Raw genomic sequence first — 22,912 nt, 5'->3', positions numbered from 1 at the left:
TTATCCTGTATTTTTGCCCCTCTTTGATTACTTCTTTGAAATCTAATAGGCAATCACATTCCAGAACAACATTTGCTCATGGTTTTATAAAACATTTTCAATGTAAGCAAAATAAATATATTACTTTAGAATGTTTTTTTCAAATAAAGATTTCAAACAAATTAATTTCTAATTAATTAGTCATAGTAAACTTTAGGGATGATGGTTTACAGAAACATTTAAATTTATTATTTCTTCTCTTTTCTTTTTTCTTAAAAATCAGACTTACTAAGACATTCTTTTTATCCAGTGTTTAGCCTAACAAAGAATTGCCTTTCTTTTCCCATACTAATTCTACTTTTTAAAAAAATGATTATTTTCTTTTTAATACCCCCTAGCTACCAAAAAAACCATGGTCTAAACCTGAAAATATCTACCCTGGCAGATTCTATCCCAGTATATCTTGTGAATATTAGCCTTATTTCTCTGTCAAGTAAAGGCTCCGAAAAGCCTCTTGAAGTGCAGGTGCAATGAACTGCAAATGAACTCATTGAAGACAGTTTGTAATATCAAGCTGGAATTGAATTTATTTGTATATCAAGAAGACCAATAGGCTGGAGTGCCTAAATCTAGCTGTGGTAACATTTCTCAAGATCATTTGATAATGCAGATATGCTTACAGGATTACCATCGTTGGTTTTCCACTTGATTATGTTTAAAGAAAAATTAACTGCTAAATAAGTGTATTAGTTTTTCAGAGGATTGTGACTGGTATTTTATGAGCAAAGTTGTTGACAGTTGTTTATCATCATAGTCTGACTCTCTGAGAAATACCATCTTAACATTGCTGTGTCAAAATCACATGCCAAATGTTAATTGAGAATTTATCAAAGAAGGAATACTTGGGCTGGTTTTGAAAGCAACAGAATTAATGAATAAAAGAGCTCTGTCCCACTCAGCCTTTAAAATAAAAATTTTGAGACTGGATTTCTGAGAATGGAATAAGTGACTTATAGGAATTCCAAATATGCTGCTCTATATCAATAGATTTGCAAAATGTCCAATACTCTGCTGTGTTTAGGATTTGGCCAGATTTGTGAGCCAGCACAGCCTAAGCTGCAAAGCAGGTATGGCTGGCTGGAATATTTGGCTCTGCCCCCAGATTCCTTCAGGAGACAGGATGATGTTCTGGTTAAGTTGGCAACGTTACACTGGCTTGCTCTGGAGACAGAATTAATCATCTCATGTGGACTTCTCTCACTAAATTTCTGGAATTAAAATAAAAGGCCACTTCACACCATGTCAAATATCTTTTGTAATTGTGGAAGAATCTATACATCAGCAAAGTCACTCCCTGCTATGTTCTGGTATGAACTTGGAGTTAGGGCTGCAGCTGCAGGAGGGGTCTGGATCAGCTACAATTTTCCTCAATGAAGAACATCAGATCCCAATGTGTTTCTTCAGGCATTCAAAGTGCAGCAATTTGTCACAAGTCTTAATTCTGAAAAACAAAAAACAACAACAACAAAAAAAAAAAAAAAAAAAAAAACAAACAAACAAAACCCCAAAAACCAAACAAACAAAAACAAACAAACAAACAAACAAAAAAGCAGTAGCTTGTTATAAGCATGGTAGCACAGTATAACGGAAGAAGAAAATTTGTTTGCTTTTTCCTGAAAATAGCTCAGTGGAAAAATACCATCAAACTTGATCTGACAAATATTCTGTGGGGTTCCCAGGATTTATATGTGCATGGTATCACTTAGCTATTAGTTTGCAAAGGGACTATTTTTTTACCAATGGTAGGACAATGTTCATTAGGAGCACATTGTGGAAAAGGGGACTCATGTTGCTGAGTTACACATATCAATCCCACCTACATTCCTAAAAGAAATATTGGGCTCTTAAACTCAAAGCAGACAATTTTCTGAGTGCTGAAAAGCTTAGCTTATAGGAAAAGTCAGACCAGTTGGTATATATCCCTAACACAAAGACAACTTCAGGACGTCAACTCTATGCATGTGAAGATAGACAGACCTGCCTATGAAGTGTTCTAGGTCTGGAGCCTTTCAGTGGCATTCTAAACGGCTCTCTGAATCCATCCCTCTCCATTGTCTCCAGACATAATATAAGAATTTTAGCCTAATTTTAATTGTCAGAAATTAGATTATGTGGCGCTCTCTGTTTATTGAATGAAATTATTCTGTTTATAGCTGCTGCTACATCACTGATGAAACGAATATGCAGTGTCTGAATCTATGTCCTGTGGGCTTTTATTCAATCCCTTGACTGACAAGAATGCTCCCTTAAACAGGAGTTTAAATAGAAGCTCTTCTCTAGTTTGCTTTCCTGTTGCATGATAATAAAAGTTAACAGGAGAGGTGAAAAACTTGAGGCCTGTTTTCCTACTCCCTACAGTTTAATGCGCATGCTAGGAGGAAGTCAGGCTCGTCAGAGAATCTCAGTTCTAAGAATAGCCTTACTCTAAGTCCTAAATAGACTTGGGCAGGTACAGTTGATTAGGAACGTCTATGCTTTATAGTCTTGCTCAAAGAAATAAATCTTAGTAGAAGAAGCACCTTTAGGATATTTCATCTTTGCTATCATGACTAATTTCAGATGTCAAACCAGCAACTTTTTTTTTGTTTTCTTTCCTCTCTTATTTTACAGGAATAACTCATTTCTATGTGTTTTCTCAATTAGAATATTTTTTTTTTTTTTTACTTTGCTGGGGGATTTTGTGATGAACATTGGCACAAAGGTTAAAGTAACTTCAAAAGGCCTTCAATTTAGTATTAGTACTATGCATCCACCTCCATCTTTCAGAGTATTACTGTTCTGCATGGTCTGTCTAACCAAATAACAAGATTTTCCATGCTCTTTGATCTTTTAAAAATATCTTGAAATCTGAAATCAAGTGCTTTGCCTGAGTTTTGACTCTGCTGGCAACAGTGACCTGAATAATATAACAGCATGTAGAGTACCCCAATAACACCTAAAAAAAAATGAAATATCTTCAGAATCAGTTCAGCTATGTGTAGCAAATGATTAAAAGCTCTGAAGTCTGATGTGGATAAAAGATGGGTAATAAACAACCAAGAAAGGAAAAAAAATAAAAGAGGAATAAATATATAAAAAGAGTTTCAGTTAAAACAACCCCACTTTATTAAAAGACTATTCAAAGTACAAATGTCATGCTAAGACAAGAACATAATCTCTACCCAAAGTCACTCAGAAGTCACAGCTAAAATATTTTTATTATAGCTGTAGTCCAGAGGTCATTGGAAATCTTGCCAATAATGCAAAAACAATGCCACAAAAAACCAAACCAAACCAAACCAAAACAAAACAAAAAAAACCCAAACAATCAAACAAAAAAAACACCCCAAAACATATCAACCCTTTCATTTATTTCTTTCACATTACCCATCTAGGTTAGAGGGTTTCTACATAGCGGTAGTGGGGACAATTAAGTCTGTTTAACACAGAGACAGATGCCAGATGTATGCATGTAACAGTTACAGAGGAAGCATATGCATAGTATCAGCTCTGCAAATAGTCAGGCTCCCTAGGCACTCCACAGTTTTGAAGCTAAGGGAGGGAATGTTTTTATGTTATAACATTTTCCCTTGGTGGTAGCAAATTAGCTGCCTTGTATCCATCTTCAGCTGGAACTGCAGAGTCACTTGAGAGCTTACAAATAAGTTTAGAGCTCTGCTAGACTGTTTCTTATGTACCTGAGAAGTGGCATACATACCGAGCCTTAGCAAAGGCACCTGTGAAACAGGTGGAAACAAAACAACAACAAAAAAGTTTGATTCTTTCTCCCATAAGACAATTTTTTTACTTTAATTCCTTACAGAATTTGTTCAAGGTCAGTCTGAGCCTTACTTTCAGATATGGTGCTTTATTTTGTCTCCTTGGGAATTAAAGAAATTCTTCTTCTTAAGGAAAAACAAAGTAAAGTTACATTTTTATTAGGAAACCCAGAGGCTGTTTTTGAAGAACCATGCAGTGAATACTTGGGCTCAGATTTCTCTGCTTTTCATTATCTACAATAATCAGAATTCAAGCTAATAATAACTGCACAGGTCTTTTACTTTTTTTCTCAAAAAAATCCCCAGTAAGTCTGGAAGGACGGGGACCCATTAAAATAATGTTGTAAAGTATACATGAAACCTTAAATGAAGTAAATATTATAGTGATGAATTCCAGTAAATTAAAATATTGCTTTAAAATTAAAATACACTGAGAAAATTGACAATGATCCATACCGAGCATAAGTTTTACTGCATTTTATAGCAAGTTTTCCCCATTCCTAGGATGTAGTATCTTCATCATCTCTACAGAGTAAAGATTTTCTTAAAGAATGACAATAGCTTGATGTTAACTGGCTTATTCCAAATCCTTCTGTGGCTTTAAACTTAGCAGCTGCATCTTTTGCTTGCTTTACCAGAGCAGTGTTTAACTTATCTAACACCTCACTGCTGATTTCCTTTGTAGGATGTTCAGATAAGTAAGCTGAGGGCACAGCTAACAGAAATTACCCTGACTGCATTTTACTTGGTGGTGATATTTGTAATTAGCTTTTAAGTCTATCTCCAAGACTAGAACACACTTTTTATAACATGGCTCAGATTAGAGGTTGCTAGACACCAGAAAAATAGCTTCCAATAGATACCAGGCTTAAAAAGTCAAGATATTAGTGAAAACAAAAAATACATAATGACAACATCTTTGGAAATAATTCCCCAAATTGACAATTTTTCTTAAAGCTGTCTTTTGTCGTGTCAAAGTAGTCTGACATCAGCACAGAAATTGAAGCTATTACAAATGAAAAGGTGACATGTAAAAAGGTGAGTCTCAGTTGAGCAGCTGAACTGCTGCACATAAAACTAACTAGTAGAGGAGATTCTTCTGTATTAATGGTGTTAATATCTATAATCTCCTCAATCCTTGAAATATAAGAAGGTGATCTGTACCACAGTTCTTGATGAAGGATCTGGGAAAAGGAAGATATGAATATTCTTAAGATATCTTCAGAGAGTGTCTTTCAGAAATTAATCCACTGTTCATGGAGAATCTGCAAATATGGTACTGAATCTGTTTACATGTATAATTCTTCTTGCCAAACTGGTTATATTTAAAGAGTCAGATTTGAAAAAGACATCCTTAATTATCCTTTCTGATTGATCTAATTGGAGCACTATCCAGGCAGAAAGTTAAGTAGGATAGCATTATGAAACTTAAATTGCTAAGAGAATTTGGGTTCTTCATAGAGTGACACAAGGGTAATCGCATTCTGTAAATCTCTTTGGAAAGAGGTAACAACACAGCAGCAATCTTTTAAATAATAGTCTAGGGGACCTGCTAATCATATGATGATGAATACGTTACTTAGCATGGGTAGGGCTCTACATGAAACTCTTAAAAGTTTATTTCTTTTATAAAGTGTTTCTGCATCTCTATGTCCAAGTGAGAGCTCCTTAAAATGTCTAGACAACCTAAAGTTTTTTTCTGAGATCAGCATCATGAAAAGTGTTCTTCCTTTTATTCTGCGTTGTAAACCTTCCATGAAGTCCAAAGTATAAGACTCGCTTACAACATCAACCCTTGAAGCAGAGGATGATACTCAGTAGGTTTTTCCATCTGTCTGTATAAAGCCCACATCGTCTCATTATGGCTGTTAAAAGAGATTTTGAATGTAAATCCAGGCATACTGGCAGGAATGTGGAGGAAAAATACTCTCTTTCACCAAAGTGGCCATTCAGATTCTGAATGGTTCAGCATCCATGCAGCTTTTGTAATTATTTTTATGAGATTTTGCAAAGGAAAACAGGTAGCATTTGAAGAGCGTTACTGAATTAATTTTGTTTTGGGAAAAACCAGGCTTTTACAGAGAGGCTGACAGACTTCCACTCAACAGAGTCTACCTACAGTCAGGATGTAAACAGACCCATCAAAAGAACATAGAGATTCCTTCAGAAACCTGTCATGTCTCTCTCCTCAGTGGCACCCTCCTCAGTCAATATCTGTAAACAAGTTGTCATATCCAAATTTGAGGCAAGTTTACAAAGCAAAAAGCTTAGTACCTTCTAATTAAAGATTTGTATGCTGAGATAATTGGCAACTGGCAAGGAAAGTTCAGTGGTGTAGCATATAGCTCATTGCTGGTGGCTTGATGGTCTGACAGATGGAGATAGCTACTTTAAATTATGGAGCTTTTATATTGGTATTTTTAGGAAATGTCAATAGCATGATTATATTTTCATTAATGTTGTCTTTTCTTCCCATTCATTGCTTTTGTTTGTCATAATCATTGCTACCTTTTGTCTCTAACTATACAATCTGTTAATATTTGTATAGACGGGCTCACAATGGTCCTGGTTAATGACTAGATTATAAGCATTGCCACATTACAATATGAAGCATTTACTAAGTGCTGCAAATTAGATATGGAAATCATTGATACTATAATTATGACTAGCTCAGAATAAAGTTAGTAAAAAGAATGTGAATATCATGCAAATTGTGCAAATGATTACACAAATTCAGTTAAGTTTCAGATTTAAGAATCATTGCTTTTGTAGATGCTAGTGCTGAAACAATTCCACTGTAATATTTTTTGCACTGCCTTGATAAAGACTGAAAATATGCTATATTAAAAATATGCTTTCTAAAAGATACACAATGCTGTCCTCTTCTGTTAATTACTGCAGTTTAGTTATTCTTCTTTCTCAGGAAACACCTTGGGTCTCTACAGCAAAGATTTACTCTTTAAAACTATCAATGTGTCATATTGCTAAAGTTTCCCAGTAGCTTCTCAGCTAAGTGCAGGGCTGGCACAACTAGCCTTTGTATATTTTCTACCTGCAGCCCTGGGCTAGGAAGACTTTCTTATGTGGGATGGGGAAGAGATCAAAATGACTGTTTCATGACTGTTGTATGGTCTTTTCACTGCAAATTAGAGTCAGGGCTTGTCAACTTATGGAAAACAGTGAAAATCAAGACTGGGTGTCTATTTTCTTCTTTCTCCTCTATTAGGAAGAAATGAGACATACTTTTTTAGTATGTTTAGTATGTTACTAGTTAGACATTTTCAGTTCATTGCCAACTATAGAATTGTGTGTTTGTACCATTGAGAAAATTCATGAAAATCTTCGAGGGCCATGAGCTGTGTCTGGATCACAGGTAGAAGCTGTTTTTCTGCTGAAGAAGTTTTGACATTGTTGTGAATTTTGGAAGCAGAGCCTATCCCTGTCTGTGACTCACAGGTCTGATTTGCCTCCAGAACAGCAAGGCAGAGGCCAAAGACCCATTGTTGGGATCTGTGGACCAGCCCGCTGTGAGGATGGAAAATTTTCAGGTAACACAAATACTTTCTTTCTCTTCTATTGTTTTTAATATAGATATGTGACTGTCATTAATCATTTCATAAAAGCATACTTCTGTAAGAAATGTTTTAAATTTTCCATATTGCTCCCTGTAATCCTGAAATATTTCTCCAATAGTTATTGCTGGGACAAATGTGAACTAGAATTAAATCCATAGGTCATCATGCTTTTATGGCTTTTGAAGTGTTTTATGTCATAATAATATAAAATATATATTGTCTTTATACTGTGTCTAGAAAACAAGCAAACAAAGCCAACTAAACAAAAACTACACCACCTGTGGTAAACTGTGTGAGGATTATAGACCTCAGAAAGTTGTATTTATAATATCAGAAGAAAAACATGAGATCCAAGAGGTTTACAAATGTTGCAGTCCACTCTCATTTTACTGCCAGTTATTTTGCTAATCTGAGCTACATAATTGCTTTGAGTGACTGAAAGGAGCCTTTTAACAGACAAGCCAATATAAATACTCAGATAGGAGACAGCTCTGTTTAATAACAGCAAGAGAAGTATAGAAGTATTTGTTTATCTCTGCTCATTTATGTCAAAATCAATTGTAATTAAACAGAAATCCAGCCACAGAGGTAATGCTTTAGTTGATTGCTCTCAATAGAAATGTCATATAGACCCAGTGTTTAGGACATGCCGAAGCACACATGATTTATCTCCTGTAATAAATATCTACTTATAGCCTTTCCAGCTCTATAGTAAAGGCAATTGCCTGTCTCAAATTTTTTTAAAAATTAAAAACTAAAAATGAATAAAAAATTTCATGCAAGTTCTGTAAGGTTTTCTGGTCATATTTTAGGAATTACTGAAGTTCTGAAAAACGGAGTTAATTACATCCTCTGTTAGATATTATGTGGCATTTGTTGTCCATCTGCTTACACATATGTACAGAAAATAGAGATCTTTCATATCTATTTAAGGTATTAAAAATATGAAGCATAGCATTATTTTATAAGCCTAAAACCTACTGGTGTTGGAGGAAGCTTTTTAAATAAAATCATAGAATGATTGGAGTTATAAAGGATCTTAAAGGTCATCTAGTTGCAACTGCTTTTTCATGGTCAGGGACACCATCCACTAAACCAGGTTGCTCAAAACCCCATCCAGCCTGGACACTTCCAGGAATGGGACGACCTGTTCCAATGCCTCACCACCCTCAGAGTAAAGAATACTGTGTTTGTGGTTAGACCAGGGAAATATAAGCTGCAGAGAATTTTGCACTTTTTTTCATAACTGAGTAAATTCTAAATGGAAATACTTTCAATAATGAATAAAAATTCACAACATCAAGGGTGATCTCCTACACAAATCAGTGTGTATGCATTCTCTATGTATTCATTCATAGACAGATCTTTGTCATGTGAAAAAAGGGTCATCAAAGATGTGCTTTACCATTCTCTGCAATGCAATGAAGAATAGAGCATTTAAAGAGCGAAAGTATTGTGAAACTGCATGCTTTCAAAAAGAAGGCAGCATATATTTTGAAATGGGTCCTCTGGTTTATTTTTTATTTGGACTTGTTAATTGATAATCATTCCACTCAATGGAATTAACCTATGAAGCATCCCTGACAATTAAGAGATTTTTAGATTCCACATTTATAGAAATGAATTTAAAAAATAGTCAGTTAGAAGAAGGTGTTTATGCAATAGCAAAAATTACACATCCCCTGTTGAAAGAGGAAAAAAAGGATATCTGAAAGATAGGCTTTCTTAGGACAATTAAAAATAACAAAAATTTTAATATTTAAAAATATTTAGTGTTATTCATGTACTTAGCTGGCCATATTCTTATTTAGTCTTCATCAATGAACAAATGGCAATAAAAAGCTACATTTTTAAATATCTCGTAAGAAGTTCTTAGGAAAGAATGTACTTGAATGACAATCATTTCAAGTCTTATAAATTATAATGATATTAACTCTGTCTGCCTTGTTTAATTCTGAATAAAATTTGATAAAACAGTTTTCAGGTTTTGTGAGGAATAGGATGGCATAGATCTAGCTGTAGGCCTAAGTCTATGACTATTTCTATATCCAGATCTGTTTATAGAGGTAATCAGACTTTAAATATATATAGATTCATTTATTTACATACATATATATAAAAGCATATATGTATATGTGTATATAAATATATTTATAGTCTGATTTCCCATATATGGGAATCTTGACATTTAGTATCATATTATATGGAGTACTTCAATACATACTATAGTGTTCTTCATCCTAAAAGTATAGTACATTAAATATTTTTTAATTGTTTGCATGCTGTTTACCTTAGATTTGTTTTTTTTGCTTTGTATGTGTGTATAATTTAAATAATTAGGGACCAGTTAAATTGCAGTAAACATTGTATTTAATGACTTGATTTTTCCATCGAGTTACTGTTTAAAAAAATAATAATTCTTGAACTTCCTCTTTTTTATCATTATGCAAATTTATTATAATTAGTGAGTCAAAATAAGATATCTGTTTAGCCATTGAAAGCAGACAGCTATCTAAAGCATTAATTAATTAACTTCATAGTGCAATATATTTAGGGTGAAATCAGTGCCCATAATTAATTTTGTTCAATATTTATAAAGAAAATGTAGGAAATTGTAGATACCACAATAAAATATTATTTTTCTTAAACTTGCTAGAGAAGGCAGATATTAATTATAACTCATCTGGTAATAGAATGAACTATGTAAGATCTGTCTTCTGCTGTGCCAAAATACATACCTTGCATTACATTTTATATGTTGCCAATATAACTTTCATCCTACAATTTCCATCCAGAATACGCTTCCTATCTAGGCGACTGTTGTTTACAGATATCTTGTTCCCTTTTCTTTCTACTGCTGATAATTTAGCAGTTCTATTTTAGTGTATGTTCTCCCCTAAGTGCACAAAGCACTTCTGACTGTTTACCCTTAATGCTCCAGAGAGTTAGGAAAACCTCTAGACTGTTTCTGTTTATTGTACACACATGCACTGTTAAGGGTTTATTTTCAACAGGCAGGAGACAAGCACAGAGATAAAGACTGATGGTGCATATCACTCTACCAGCACATCTTGCTGTACAGCACAGAATATAGCATATTTTACATATATATATTTATATATTTACCTTTAAATTGATTCTATTTTCTCATATATACTAATTTGGCCCTTGGTGGTGATAGTTCACTTTGTGTTTGCAGTTTCTGCTACTAGTACAAAAATCCCTGTTTGATTTTCTTCACTGTGTGGTAGATGTAGCAGTCAAAATTACAGGCTAATGGTGAGACAAGCAGCTTATAATGTATGATAATCAATACTCAAAATCCATTCCCCATGATGTGACATAAAATAATGAAATGCAAAGGCAGAGATTTTCAGGGCTAGAGAACCAAAGCTCATGCAATGTTGGTGGGTTTCAAATCAATGTCACTTTGTGTATTTTTGTTTGTTTTTTGCTTCATATTTAATTCAATCACTGCTACAATGTCCAGGGACCAGAAATAGAAAGTTAGTCAATACAGTGAGTAAAATGCAAGTATAATAATTGCTTTTAAAAAGACAGGAAATGAGAAGAGGAAAGAATATAGAGCATGCAATATATATATATATATATATATAACATATATATGCTATATGACATATATCTCTTTTACTTAGAGATTGCTAGCAAATTTTGTATTTTTGTTGGCAGTAACGAATAATCTAAACAATGTGGAAGGCCCCTCCTCACAGCAGTATACGTGTATGCACATGTGTGAGAGCTAAAAATATAGATCTTCAAACATAACTTGGTTGCAATAAATTAACCTAATGAGTGTTGAAAATCTCAAAACATAGTTTTTGGCACAGAACAGAATACCTACTGAATAAATTTGCAGTACTTATTTCCAGTGAGTAAGAACTTCTCTGAACTTTACCTTTCATCTGAGCTTGTTTGTTTCAATCTTAGTTCAGGGAATACTTATTTTTTAAAAAATACACTTCAGTCAAGTTTTAGAAAAAGAGTCAGTGTCAAAATAGAATTCCTAGTTCTATATTTAATATAAATATATATATATGCATATATACATATGTGTGTTGTTAATGTACAAAGTAGAGATTTTTTAATGTGTATATATATATATATATATATATGAATATTTATTTAATTTATTTTAAGATAATATGACATAGAACTACTACCAGAGAGACAGAAAGAATTTTTCTGCTATAGATGGCTTTTTTGTGGTATAATGAAATAGACTGTAATGTTTGGGTTATTTTTTTGTGAGAAAGAAAGGAGCAAAGAGGGATCTTGCTTTGACAGAGACGGGAGCAGATACTGGTCCATTGATTGTGCAATTCTGAGAATTTTATGGTAGATAACATGCAGCAGGGTTTTATTTTTGTCTTTTCTTATAAAACAACAAAATAGTTTACAAATATCCATACAAAGGATAGTTAAGCTTAAGCTTACATAACTATCATAAAAGTTAGTTGGAAAGCTGATTAGTTGTTTAGGTAAACTTTTAAAAGTGCCAGAAAGCTTTTACTCATAATTGTCATGAATTCCATATGAGAGAAAAAATAGCTTTACATATTGTTAAGGAAAATCTGGAAGAAAACACCTGTTTATCCTATTTCTGTAAATCCACTTTTAAAGTTGGAGGCTGAGCTTGCCACAAGTCTACTCTGAAGGAAGATGAAGGTGTTTTTAAAAATATATTGATTTGGGTTGTTTTTGTTTCTGAGTGGGTTTTTTTTGGAGCAGGAGGAGGTAGTTTGGTGGTTTGGGGATTTTTTTTTTTTTTTTTTTTTTTTTTTTTTTTTAGAGAGAATGAGAGTAGCAGTTTCCCTTGGCTGTTTTAAAGCAGCATCTGTTTGATGCTGTAGAAACTCCAGAAAACTAGATACAGAGAATTTTAGTGGAGGTGAACTAATGGGTGGAATGAGGTGTATAGCTATGTCCTTCATTTGTATGGCTCCCATTTCAGTAAGCAATTGCCACACATATGTTGTCTCTGCGGTTTTGCATACCAATGCCATCTCATTCAAGTGAAATAAAATCAATTACAACAAACTTAAATTTCTTCCTCAAAATATTTTCAGTTCTGCCACTTTATTACAGTCCTAGAGTTTGGGTTATTTTACTCCTGCTTTTCATCATGATAATTTTAGTTTTATAGGATACTAAAAGCAGCATGTGGATTAACTTTCCTTGGAGACTATAGAATCATTGAAGGGTTTGGGTGAGAAAGGACCTTGAAATATCTACCATGGGCAGGAATGTCCCTCACTAGATCACATTGCTCAAGGTCCTGTGCAACCTGACTTTGAAATCTCACAGTGATGAGACATCCACAATTTCTCTGGGGAATCTATTCCAGTGTCTCCCTGTTATATAAAAAAGCTTCTATGTCATGTACGGTCTACATCTGCTTTCTTTCAGTTTATGCAGCCCAGGACACATTTTGCTGGCTTATGTCCAACTTTTCATCCACCAGTAGCCCCAATCCTTCTCAACAGGTCTGCTCTCAATCTGTCCATTCCCCATTCTGTATTGATACTGACTTCTCCAACTCAAGACCTTTCACTTGGACTTGTTGAACTTCATAATGGCCCCCACTTCTCAAGACTGTCAGTCCCTCTAGATGGCATCCCTCCCCTCCAGCGAACCAGATGCATCCCTCATCTTGTTGTGATTCTAGGGTGCACTCAGTTCCACTGGCTATCTCATTAATGCAGATAATAAATAATGTTGGCCCCAATGTGGACCCTGGAAGGGACACCTCTCATTGTGGTTTCCACTTGGTCACTGAGCCATTGACTACAGCTGCTTTTATGTGACCATCCAGCTACTACCTTATTGATCTGACAATCCATCCTCAAATCCATCAATCTCCAATTTAGCACCAAGAATATTTTGGCCATATCAATATTTGACCATATCAAAGGCCTTACAAAAGACTTTACCTTGACCACTGATGCATTCACTCTGTTGTAGAAAGCCACCAGATTAGTCAGACACAGTCTGTCCGCAATGAAACCTTGCTTTCTGTGTCTAATCACCTCCCCATCTTCCATATGTTTTGATACATCTTCCAGGAGGTTCTGTTCCATTATTTTACCAGGTATACATCTGAGGCTGACTCACCTCTATGAATTTTATATTTAAGGCCTCTGTGTTACATCCTTTTCCTGAACACTTTTCTCTGCTGTCCTTGTACCTAATTCTTTCTTGCTTTTGGTACTTTTTCAGGGTTTACACCAGATTTAGATTTTAAAGTCTTCAAGGAAGGTAGCAAATATACAGAATGACACTTTTCCACACCACAGGATCATTAACAAGTATCAGTTCTGAACAAATAATCCTAATTTAACAGCACTTTGACATAATAGAATTTTAGCATAATTTAAGTCCTATTTATTAATATCTTTTTAGAAATGTTAAAAAACAGTTTATACTCTTGGATTCCCATAGATCACCTTTGATGTTTCTTTTGTCATGTTTCTGCAGTGCAATCATCCATTAATCAGGTGGTGCTACAAGATTACTAGGAATGTATTTTCTAATTTAGAAAGATGATGATTGCTTAAATTCTCCCCCTCTTTGGGTTAAAATGTTTGTTCTGCTTTTCTGAAGACTTGTTCTGCTTGTCTGTATGTGTGTTTCATCCTTATATTTAAAGGTATGCTAACAGTTTTTGGTCTAACTGGAATACAAAGCATTTTTTTAAATACTAAATTCCTCAAAAGAATAAGTATTGAACCCATATTTCCATTTTGTGAAAGAAAATATATTAAGATAAATCTATAGTTAACTAAACCCTAAAGATGATAAAACTATTTATTCTATTATTTCTTTTTTATTCCTGATAGTTGGTTAGAGTTGTGAGTACAATTGTAAGACAGTAAATACTGGCCCAAATGTAACCTATTTAATGCAAATGACACAAAAGCCAAGCTTTTTAAAACAGAAAGTTGTCTTTGAATTGTAGAACAGGAAGTACCAAAACTGTTTTAAAAGTGTAGCAAAGGAATCTCATTTAACTATATTATTTGAAAGAAACAAGGATATAGGAATCCTATTTGAAAACATCATCAGTTCAAATAGTGTGTCACCATTTGTCATTCTTCCAAATTGTATGTATTGCACAAATCCATTTTCACTTAGTTGCACCAAAACAAAAAGGGGGAAAACTGATTACATGATCCATACTCATGTCTAATAAAATTGCAATATGCACTTTTGACAAGCTTATATTTAATGCATACTGATGGAAGATCTAGTTCTCTGTTCTCAGCAGGAAAAGTAGGCTTTTCAAGAAAACCTTTTTATTTTGTGACTGTCACACAACATAACAATTACAAATGAAATGGAGGTGACAAAAAAAGAAAAAACAGCTTGCTGATTTTTATGAAGTGTTTTATTTCCAGAAAGGCAGTCACTGCTCAGTTATTTGATTTGAAAAATTAATCCTTATAATTCCTTTTGAGTTCCCTAAGTACTGTTCACTCTTTTCTAGTATGAGTTTTACAGAATAAAGCCTAAAAGATTTCTACAGCAGATTAGTTTACAGATGAAGCTCAATTCCACTGAGAATGAGTATTTAATGACCCCTTTTTACTTCCACTGGGCTGTGTGAATGCTTTAATATGTGGAGAACAGAGTTAAATAAATCTATTGTCTCAACTAACAGGTTTATGCAAACCTTCTGAAATATTTTAATTACAGCTTCTTCTTTTTCTCCATAATTAAGAAACCAGATGTCAAGTAAGCCCATCATATGATGATCATAGACTATCCATTAGCCTAAATAAATCCACCTCTAATTAGAATTTTTTCTCTTTCTCCTTTGTTTTGCAGAACAAGAAGAATGTGTTAACTGCACAGATGAATGCAGAGTGCTTGGTCATTCTGACAGGTGTTGGATGCCACAGTTCCCTGCAGCCAGTCAGGCTGAGAATGCAGATTATCGCACAAATCTCTTTGTACCCACAGTTGAAGCTAACGTTGAGACTGAGACATATGAAACTGTGAATCCCACTGGGAAAAAGACTTTTTGTACATTTGGGAAAGACAAGAGAGAGCACACTATTCTCATTGCCAATGTTAAACCTTACTTAAAAGCCAAACGTGCCCTGAGTCCTCTGCTTCAGGAGGTTCCCTCAGCATCGAGCAGCCCAACCAAGACATGCATTGAGCCTTGCACCTCAACAAAAGGACCACTGGATGGTTGTGAAGTGAAATCAGGAGCCTTGGCTGAACCAAGCAGCCAGTACTTGTCAACTGACAGTCAGTATCTATCGCCCAGTAAACAGTCAAAGGACGCTTCCTTCATTGCATCAGATCAGATGGCTAGGGCCTTTGGAGACGTGCACTCCCGAGTGAGCCGAGACTCGAGTGAGATGGACTCTGTGCTGGAGCAGTTAGACCGTTCAGCCCGGGATCTAGGCAGGGAGTCGGTGGATGCCGAGGAGGTTGTGAGAGAAATAGACAAGCTCTTGCAGGACTGTCGGGGAAGCGACCCTGTGGCCATCAGAAAGTGAGGGGGAAAATAAGGACAGGCTGGCAGTTGCATTCCTCTTCTGCTGATTGAAAGTAATTAAATAAATAAATTCCCTGGTTGTAACAGAATTACAGGAATGAAGGAAGACCAATGCTGCTTTAAGGCTTTTAGTGAACATCTGAAGTGCCCACAAGTATGTTCTTTTCACTGCTCTTTCTTTTCGACAGATAACACTGGTTTCATTTTGACCAAACTTTCATTAGGACAGAGTCAAGTACACCAAGAACAAAAATGAAAGAAGGAAAGACAGTGCCATTTTGACAATCTGATAGGAAGGTGTGAGAAAGATGGAATGGAAATACATCTGATACTTTAAGACTGTCCTCAATAGCTGATGCTGACTTTACTGTTTACGTATAAACCCCAAGAAAAACAGGGTTGAATAATGTTGATCTGTGGTGAATTTCCAGCAGCCACCACAGGCTTCTACTGAAAGTCCTATAAAGAGTCCTTGTAGTAGTCCAAGTGACACCAAACATTAACATTCATTTGTGGTAAACATTTATGTACAAAGTTATCTGCCACAAATATGAAATATGAAAAAAAAGAAAAAAAGAACAATAAAACAAAAAGAACCATTCCAGATCATTATTCAAAAAAACATATCCTCATCATTAATGAAACACTACATATCATATTAAGGTTAAATGTAAAATTATATAGTCCATCTTGTCCTGCACACACATAAGCTAATTCACTTGATAAAATGAAAAAAAAAAAAAGATTTTAATATCTATTTAGCATTTTAGTGTCCAACAAAGCTATAAATAGTTAGTGATAAGTTAAAAAAAAAAAAGAAAAGGAAGTGAAATAATGTTTGGGAAAAAAAGTGTTACCTTAATGGTAATACAAAAAAGAAATTAACATTATTAACACTTTTTTATTCATTTGTGGACACTAAAATAGCTCAGGAAAGTGAAAATGTCAGACATCCACAAAAAATCACATGGTCATTTAAATGTGCAAATGTAAGAAGATTCAGTGTGTTTACATCAAATGACATATTTTTATTGATTTATTGCAGATTCAGTGCATATGAGCCAAATTGTTGAGTGTATAAGAGCTATATTGTGTATTTTATTAAATTAATATATAGTTGTGTTGCAAAAATATTTGGGCTTATATTGTAAATGGCAAGTGTTGCCTCAGTAGCTGTCGAACTCTATGAGTTTTGTTTTTTCCTGCTTCCTTTTCCCTATGGAATATGGGAAGCAGTGCCTCAGAGCAAAGTCTCTTGTTTAATGTATGGTCTACGAAGTACTCCAGTACATAATCTGTTCAAAATATGTTTGAGTGAGCTGATGGAGCTAACTGAACAGCCTACAAATACATCCATCAGTCATGGTTATGTGCAAGTCCTTGTAGAAGCTTCTATTGCAAACCCGTGTTTAATAACAAAAATTACACTCAAACCAACATCTGGAACCTCCTTGGGATTTTTTTCCCCCCAACGCATGCAGCCAGCCTGTTCAATGTAGGATATTTGATTGAATTCTTCAGAGATGCCACGATTTTAAAAGTTTTGGTATTAAGTTTATAGAGCTGAAAAATATATCAGTGTCAATGTGGCATGAGCAGTATTTTATCTGATTCTTTAGAGTGTGCAATAGCTTACTGCAGTTCTAGATAAATACTGCTTATTCTGAGGGTTTTTTTTTAGTCAGGTTTTCACTTGATCTGAATAATATTTGCAGAATAACTTAGAACTTACAACTTGGGATATCGTTTCTACTTTTTATTATTGTTTCCTAAGAAAGTTTTTATTGCATTTTAAAATTTCAAAATTACTTTCAGATGAAACTTGGAAAATAACAAATGAACTTCCACAACACAATAAGGAGCAGAAGAATAAAATGTTTAGCTCAGGATTTGTCCCTTATATACTTTAGATACTCTGCTGGAAATACCACTATGGCACATTGTTTAAAAACTATGAATTTGGTTTCTTAAATTTAATCTTTACTATAAAAAACATTTATAAAAGGGGTTGGCAATCTGAAATACCACAAGCCATAGTTTTTTTTCAGTTCAAGAACAAAAGTTGACCCAACAGCCTATTTTGCTTTTGGGATTGCATTTAGATGGTGATTTTAGCTAGTCAGTCCTACAATGAATTGTCTTTGGGAGATACCAATTCTGACAGTTTGCTTTTACCTCCTATTAAAAAATGTCTACAATTACATGCAAAATGAAGGATCTTGTACATGTCTTATCAAGCTACTCTCCATGTTTTGGACAATTTATGTATCTAAAACGTGGTGTTGTCTGTGTTATATAATTTTGTTTTGTTTATTTTTTTTTGGCCAGGAGACCTGAGATTGGTTTTGCTTGATAGCTTGATAGCTTGAAATTCCGTAGTAGAGAGGATTCTTATTGTTTGATCAGTCTTTTCTGAGTATTTCTGTGGTGCCCATCACTTCAGTGTCCGTGCACCAAGTCTTTAGCTCTGCCAGTGAGATCCATTATTCAGCAAAATCTACGCCAGTATGTAAATGCAGTCAAGTGATGGAGATTTGTGTATTTTATAAATGATTTTAACACTGAGTAACCAATTGTACAATTCATTGTATGTTTCTGAAGACATAAAACCACAACATTCTGAGAAAGGGCTGTGCCAATGTAAGAGGAATTTACCTTAAGGCTCTCTGTCACTAGTGATTTACTAGCTTTAGCTGTTTAACACATTATCTGTATTTAGTAGTGATTATTTATTTACCACTGAGGTAATTCAGAATTCATGACTCACAGCTTTATAGAGGAGTTTAGGAAATCTTGCTTTTATTTAATTTCTTTTTCAACTGCCTTTTTTTGTAGAACTCTGGCATACTGCTTCCCAGTATAAGATTATCCCAGGTTAAAAAATTTATTTCACAATTTTGAATGGATACATAATGAACCAGCAAACCAGAAGAGCTTGTACAATGTGAGTTTTGCTGGTTCAGTCAAAATTAACATGATTGTGTGTGAAGGACGTACTGCACACAGAAGAATTTTAAGTGTATTTTTTTCTCTGTGGTATCTCTACTATCACCAGTGGAGAAAGAGGCAGCAATGAAAGATAAAGTTTATGAGTTATTTCTCTCATTTTTTACACATATGCTTTATAAGACTAAAAGGAAATATCTGTCACAAAATTATAAAAGGAAAGTTGGAGTTAAGGGAATCAAGTAAAGCAACTAATAAATTTGTACTGTACACTGTGAATAACAAGGCATTCTGTATCTTTTTTTTTAATTAAAAAAAGGCAGCAATTGGGAGTTCCTTATACAATTGGCCAATCAAATCAGAACTCAAAATCAGACCTTTCTGCTTTCCCTTTTTTAAAAAATTGGTGTATTTATCAGGAAACAAAAATCTCCCGAACTGTGATTTGCCACTTAAGAATAGAGGTTTCCAAATCCAAGTTACCCCTAGAAGTCAAACTTTGTTCATTGTGGAGCAAGATACACCATTCAAACAAGCTTTCATGTTGCTTGCTGTCAAATGGAAGGGAAATTGCTGAGGTCAAGGGGCAGTCTGAAGCCTAGCATAACATACACCCACTCATTATTGTTTAATTACTTTCTTTTGACATCAGGCAGCAGTTATTATTGCATTAATTTAAATGGGAGTTTTGGCTATCAAGATTTGTTGACTTGAAGTGTAATTGAATGAAATCTGATTAAGGTTTTGACTTCTCTGGCCCAATTGTGATACAGGTTGGCATTCTCATTTATCAGCCCCTGTCTCCCCATATGGCTCAAAGTTGCACCAATGACTGGTGAATGACACAAAAAAACCAAACAAAAGCAGCATACATTGTATGGATTTTCTCAACCGCTATTGTTTAATGGCTGTGTTTAATGTGACCTATCTGGAAAATGAGGACTACGAATAAAAAGCGATTACTAATAGTGGTGTTGCCTGCTTTTGCATTCATTAACACAGAAGAAATGTGTTAAACACTGCATACCACAGGGAGTCTGATGGTAATTACTTTGGAAAAGCAACTTGTGGCAATGCGGCTGTTACAGCTAGTTATCAGTTTGCCAAAAAAATGACAGTTCCTGCTTCATTTATTGGAAATGTGTAACTGTTTTCTCTCAACAGGAAAGTGAAGAAGAGTTTTCATCAAGCTGGGTAGGTTTATCTTTTAAGCAGTTGATGCACTGAATCCCTACAGGCTGTTATTTGCTCATAGAAACATAGAGCTGAAAAAGGATATTTTGCTTTAGTACACTGGTGAGTTCACCAGAAACATAAATGGGGTGGGGCTGTAAGTTCTTACAGACTGTCAGCCTAGGAAGAGAGATCAAAACACTGCTTGAGTATACAAGTGGAGGACAACCTGAAGAATGCAAGGAATTGGTTTTTGCTTTTTAACTTTTTTAATTGTGTCTTTCTTAAGAGTGTGAGTAATTTTATTCATGTTGCTGTAAACAATGTGACAAACTGATGGGAAAAATATTTCTAAGTCCTATGTCTGTTTTTTGAGTTTGTTGTAATAATTTAACACTTTCATTAACCTCTTTTGTTTGGTTGGGATTTTATGTATTTGAGCATTATGATCAATACCTCAGAATATCTGGCCCTCTCTGTCTGCTCCTGTGTGACTGTAACAATGACATACCTAATAGTGTAAAGGCTGTAAACCAGAATTTTTAGGTTTTTAGGGGTTTGTATTTTTTTTTCTTTTTCCCCAGTGGAGAGTTTTTTGACTTTTGTTTGATTTTTTGGGTGTTTCTTTTTTAAAGTAATTAAAAAAATAGTATACAGGCATTGCTTTGGACACCTAAATAGAATTTCAGTTTTTTCAGAATAATACAGGAATTATAAAGGTGCGTGCTATTCCTGTAGACAGAATTACCTTTTATCCATTTCATTTTTTTTGCAAATCTCCTCGCCAGAAACAAAACCAGCCTGCATCTAGTTAGCTGCCCATCTTAGGCACTGAAACCCAACAATGTTATCTCCCCTTTTCCAACTACATATATCTGTCTTCCTATAGGCTAATTTCTAAAATCTAGCAAGTCACTGTCTGTGCAGAGTCCTGACAGAATGTACCTTATGCTGCTAATGACCTCACTGGACATGAGATGTTACTTTTACTGTCTTCAACTGTGTGTGATTCAGAGCTTGGCTGGATCCACAGTATATGTAAAGCAAGTCATAAACCATCCTGGCTTCTTTACCCAGAATACAGAGTCATTGATTTCTCATTTGGAAAGTGTCCAGTCCGTCAGACAGAGATTCTTAGATCGCCTTTAAGCCAACCACGTATTACTGCTTCAGGGTGTTCACTCATGGGATAAATACCCTATCCTTATCCTTTATTGAGTCTAACACATGAAGGCAGCTGAAAGCTGATTTCTTCAGTTAGTAATGTTTCCCTAAAAATGAAATTTCTCCAGTAGAAAGGACGACTGTCTGCTATGCACATAGTTTGATTTGTGAAAGGTCACCTTAGTTTCAGTAGTGCATGAAGAAATGGATCAGGGAATTAATGAGCCATCTAAGAATTTTCTGAGATGTATACTCCATAATGCATATGTTATGATTCAGGGAAAAGAGCACAGCATCATGGTTTATTTATTGTTGATGGTTCCTGATAATGACTGGCTTACAAAAATACTTAGTTCAAATTTTGGGAAACATTTTTCTGTGTCTGGGACACAAATTATTTTTAATGTTTTTAAGATTTATTTTTTCCTAAATACAGACTAGTAAAATGTTGGGGCATTTGTTATTTTGTGAAAATGGTGTTATGATATGGTTTCCCCCTTTAGATTCTTTACATTAGAGATAATACCTTTGATTTGGGCAAGACTACAGAATTTCTGTAAACATTCTGAAACTTATTTTGGTAAGAGTTAATAGTATAGGACTAGCTTGAAACATAGATGATTGGACAGCAGATTCAGATGTTGACCTACTGAGGAAAGAAATAGTAAAAATTCAATTTCTGGAAACATATTTAATACTTTGAACACTAACATTATGGAAATTTTATTACAGTGCACCTATGGAACTGCTACCAGAGAACTAGGGGAACAGTTGGCCAGTAATCCTCAATGTTTTCAAAATTAAAAGAAATACTCAAGTTGTATCTGGAAATCAATTGATTGCTGTAGCAATATATAAATGTCTGCAACAAGAAATGCTCCTTAAAAAATTTGCAATTAGATTTTGTAATACCTATACATTTTTCATCTTTTTGAGGACAATCATACACAGAAGACTTTTTGGGTTGATTTGAGAGCAATAAAAATGGATCACTAGGCTGGCATCAGCATTGAAATAAAAACACCATAGCTGTCTGACCATCAGGAAATGACATTTATTTCTGTTATTACTGTCTATAGGAAAATGTTCCATGCATATATTTTTTAAGCCTTTTACAACAGACATCAATTATGGTGCTGCATGCTGTAATGATTTCTACAAGTGACCCTATTAGTCACCACTGCTTTCTTTTTATATGTCAATTTAAAATTCTTTACACTGAAAATTTATCTAATGTAGAGAATTTAAAGTAGATTTCTTATTTGTTTTCAAACTTCTTACCATATAATAAAAAATATTCATCATAATATTTGTAGATAAGACCTCTGTTTATTTCTTCAAATTCTTTGATTTAAAATTTGATTAAAGCCGCTGAACTATATTGAAACTATATTTTTATTTTCTGATTAAAATACTTATATTTTTACGAAGAAATTCTTCATTCACTATTGTGAGTTCCATAGGGAATCTCATTAGGAGTATTGCAATAAACTATTCAGCTCTAAATAAGAATCTTTTCTTGATAACTAAACATATAGCCTTTTCATTTTCAGTGAAAAATAATTTATTTTGGGATTTTTTGTACTGAAATTATGAAAAAAAAATCTGATATGTGTATTCTGGATAACTAATACATTTAACATCCTCTAATTATAATGCAGTTCAAAGTAGTGGTATTTCATTATGAGCATATGTTAGGGACTTATCTTAGACCGGATGAGAAATTATAT

General features: G+C 34.3%; 1 protein-coding gene across 6 annotated transcripts in view; it reads left to right on the top strand.

Moving 5' to 3' along the window:
* Positions 1 to 19,813, top strand: part of PCDH17 (protocadherin 17) — a 90,386-nt gene extending 70,573 nt beyond the window's left edge. For 4 of the 6 annotated variants that reach the window (XM_021530799.3, XM_021530800.3, XM_077781372.2 and 1 more), the window contains exons 5-6: positions 7,271 to 7,345; positions 15,218 to 19,813. In XM_021530799.3, the coding sequence (XP_021386474.3) occupies positions 7,271 to 7,345; positions 15,218 to 15,900 (758 nt within the window). In that variant the 3' untranslated portion in view covers positions 15,901 to 19,813. Of the gene's footprint in view, positions 1 to 7,253; positions 7,346 to 15,217 lie in introns of all 6 variants that reach the window. The other 2 variants (XM_085576932.1, XM_085576928.1) reach the window with 2 other exon arrangements.
* Positions 19,814 to 22,912: the final 3,099 nt, after the last annotated feature.

This window comes from Lonchura striata, chromosome 1 (assembly GCF_050655825.1).
Source record: "Lonchura striata isolate lonStrDom1 chromosome 1, ASM5065582v1, whole genome shotgun sequence".
In the NCBI taxonomy this organism is placed as follows: Eukaryota; Metazoa; Chordata; class Aves; order Passeriformes; family Estrildidae; genus Lonchura; species Lonchura striata.
The sequence above is the reverse complement of the archived record's forward strand: the minus strand, read 5'-3'. Positions and strand labels throughout refer to the sequence as shown.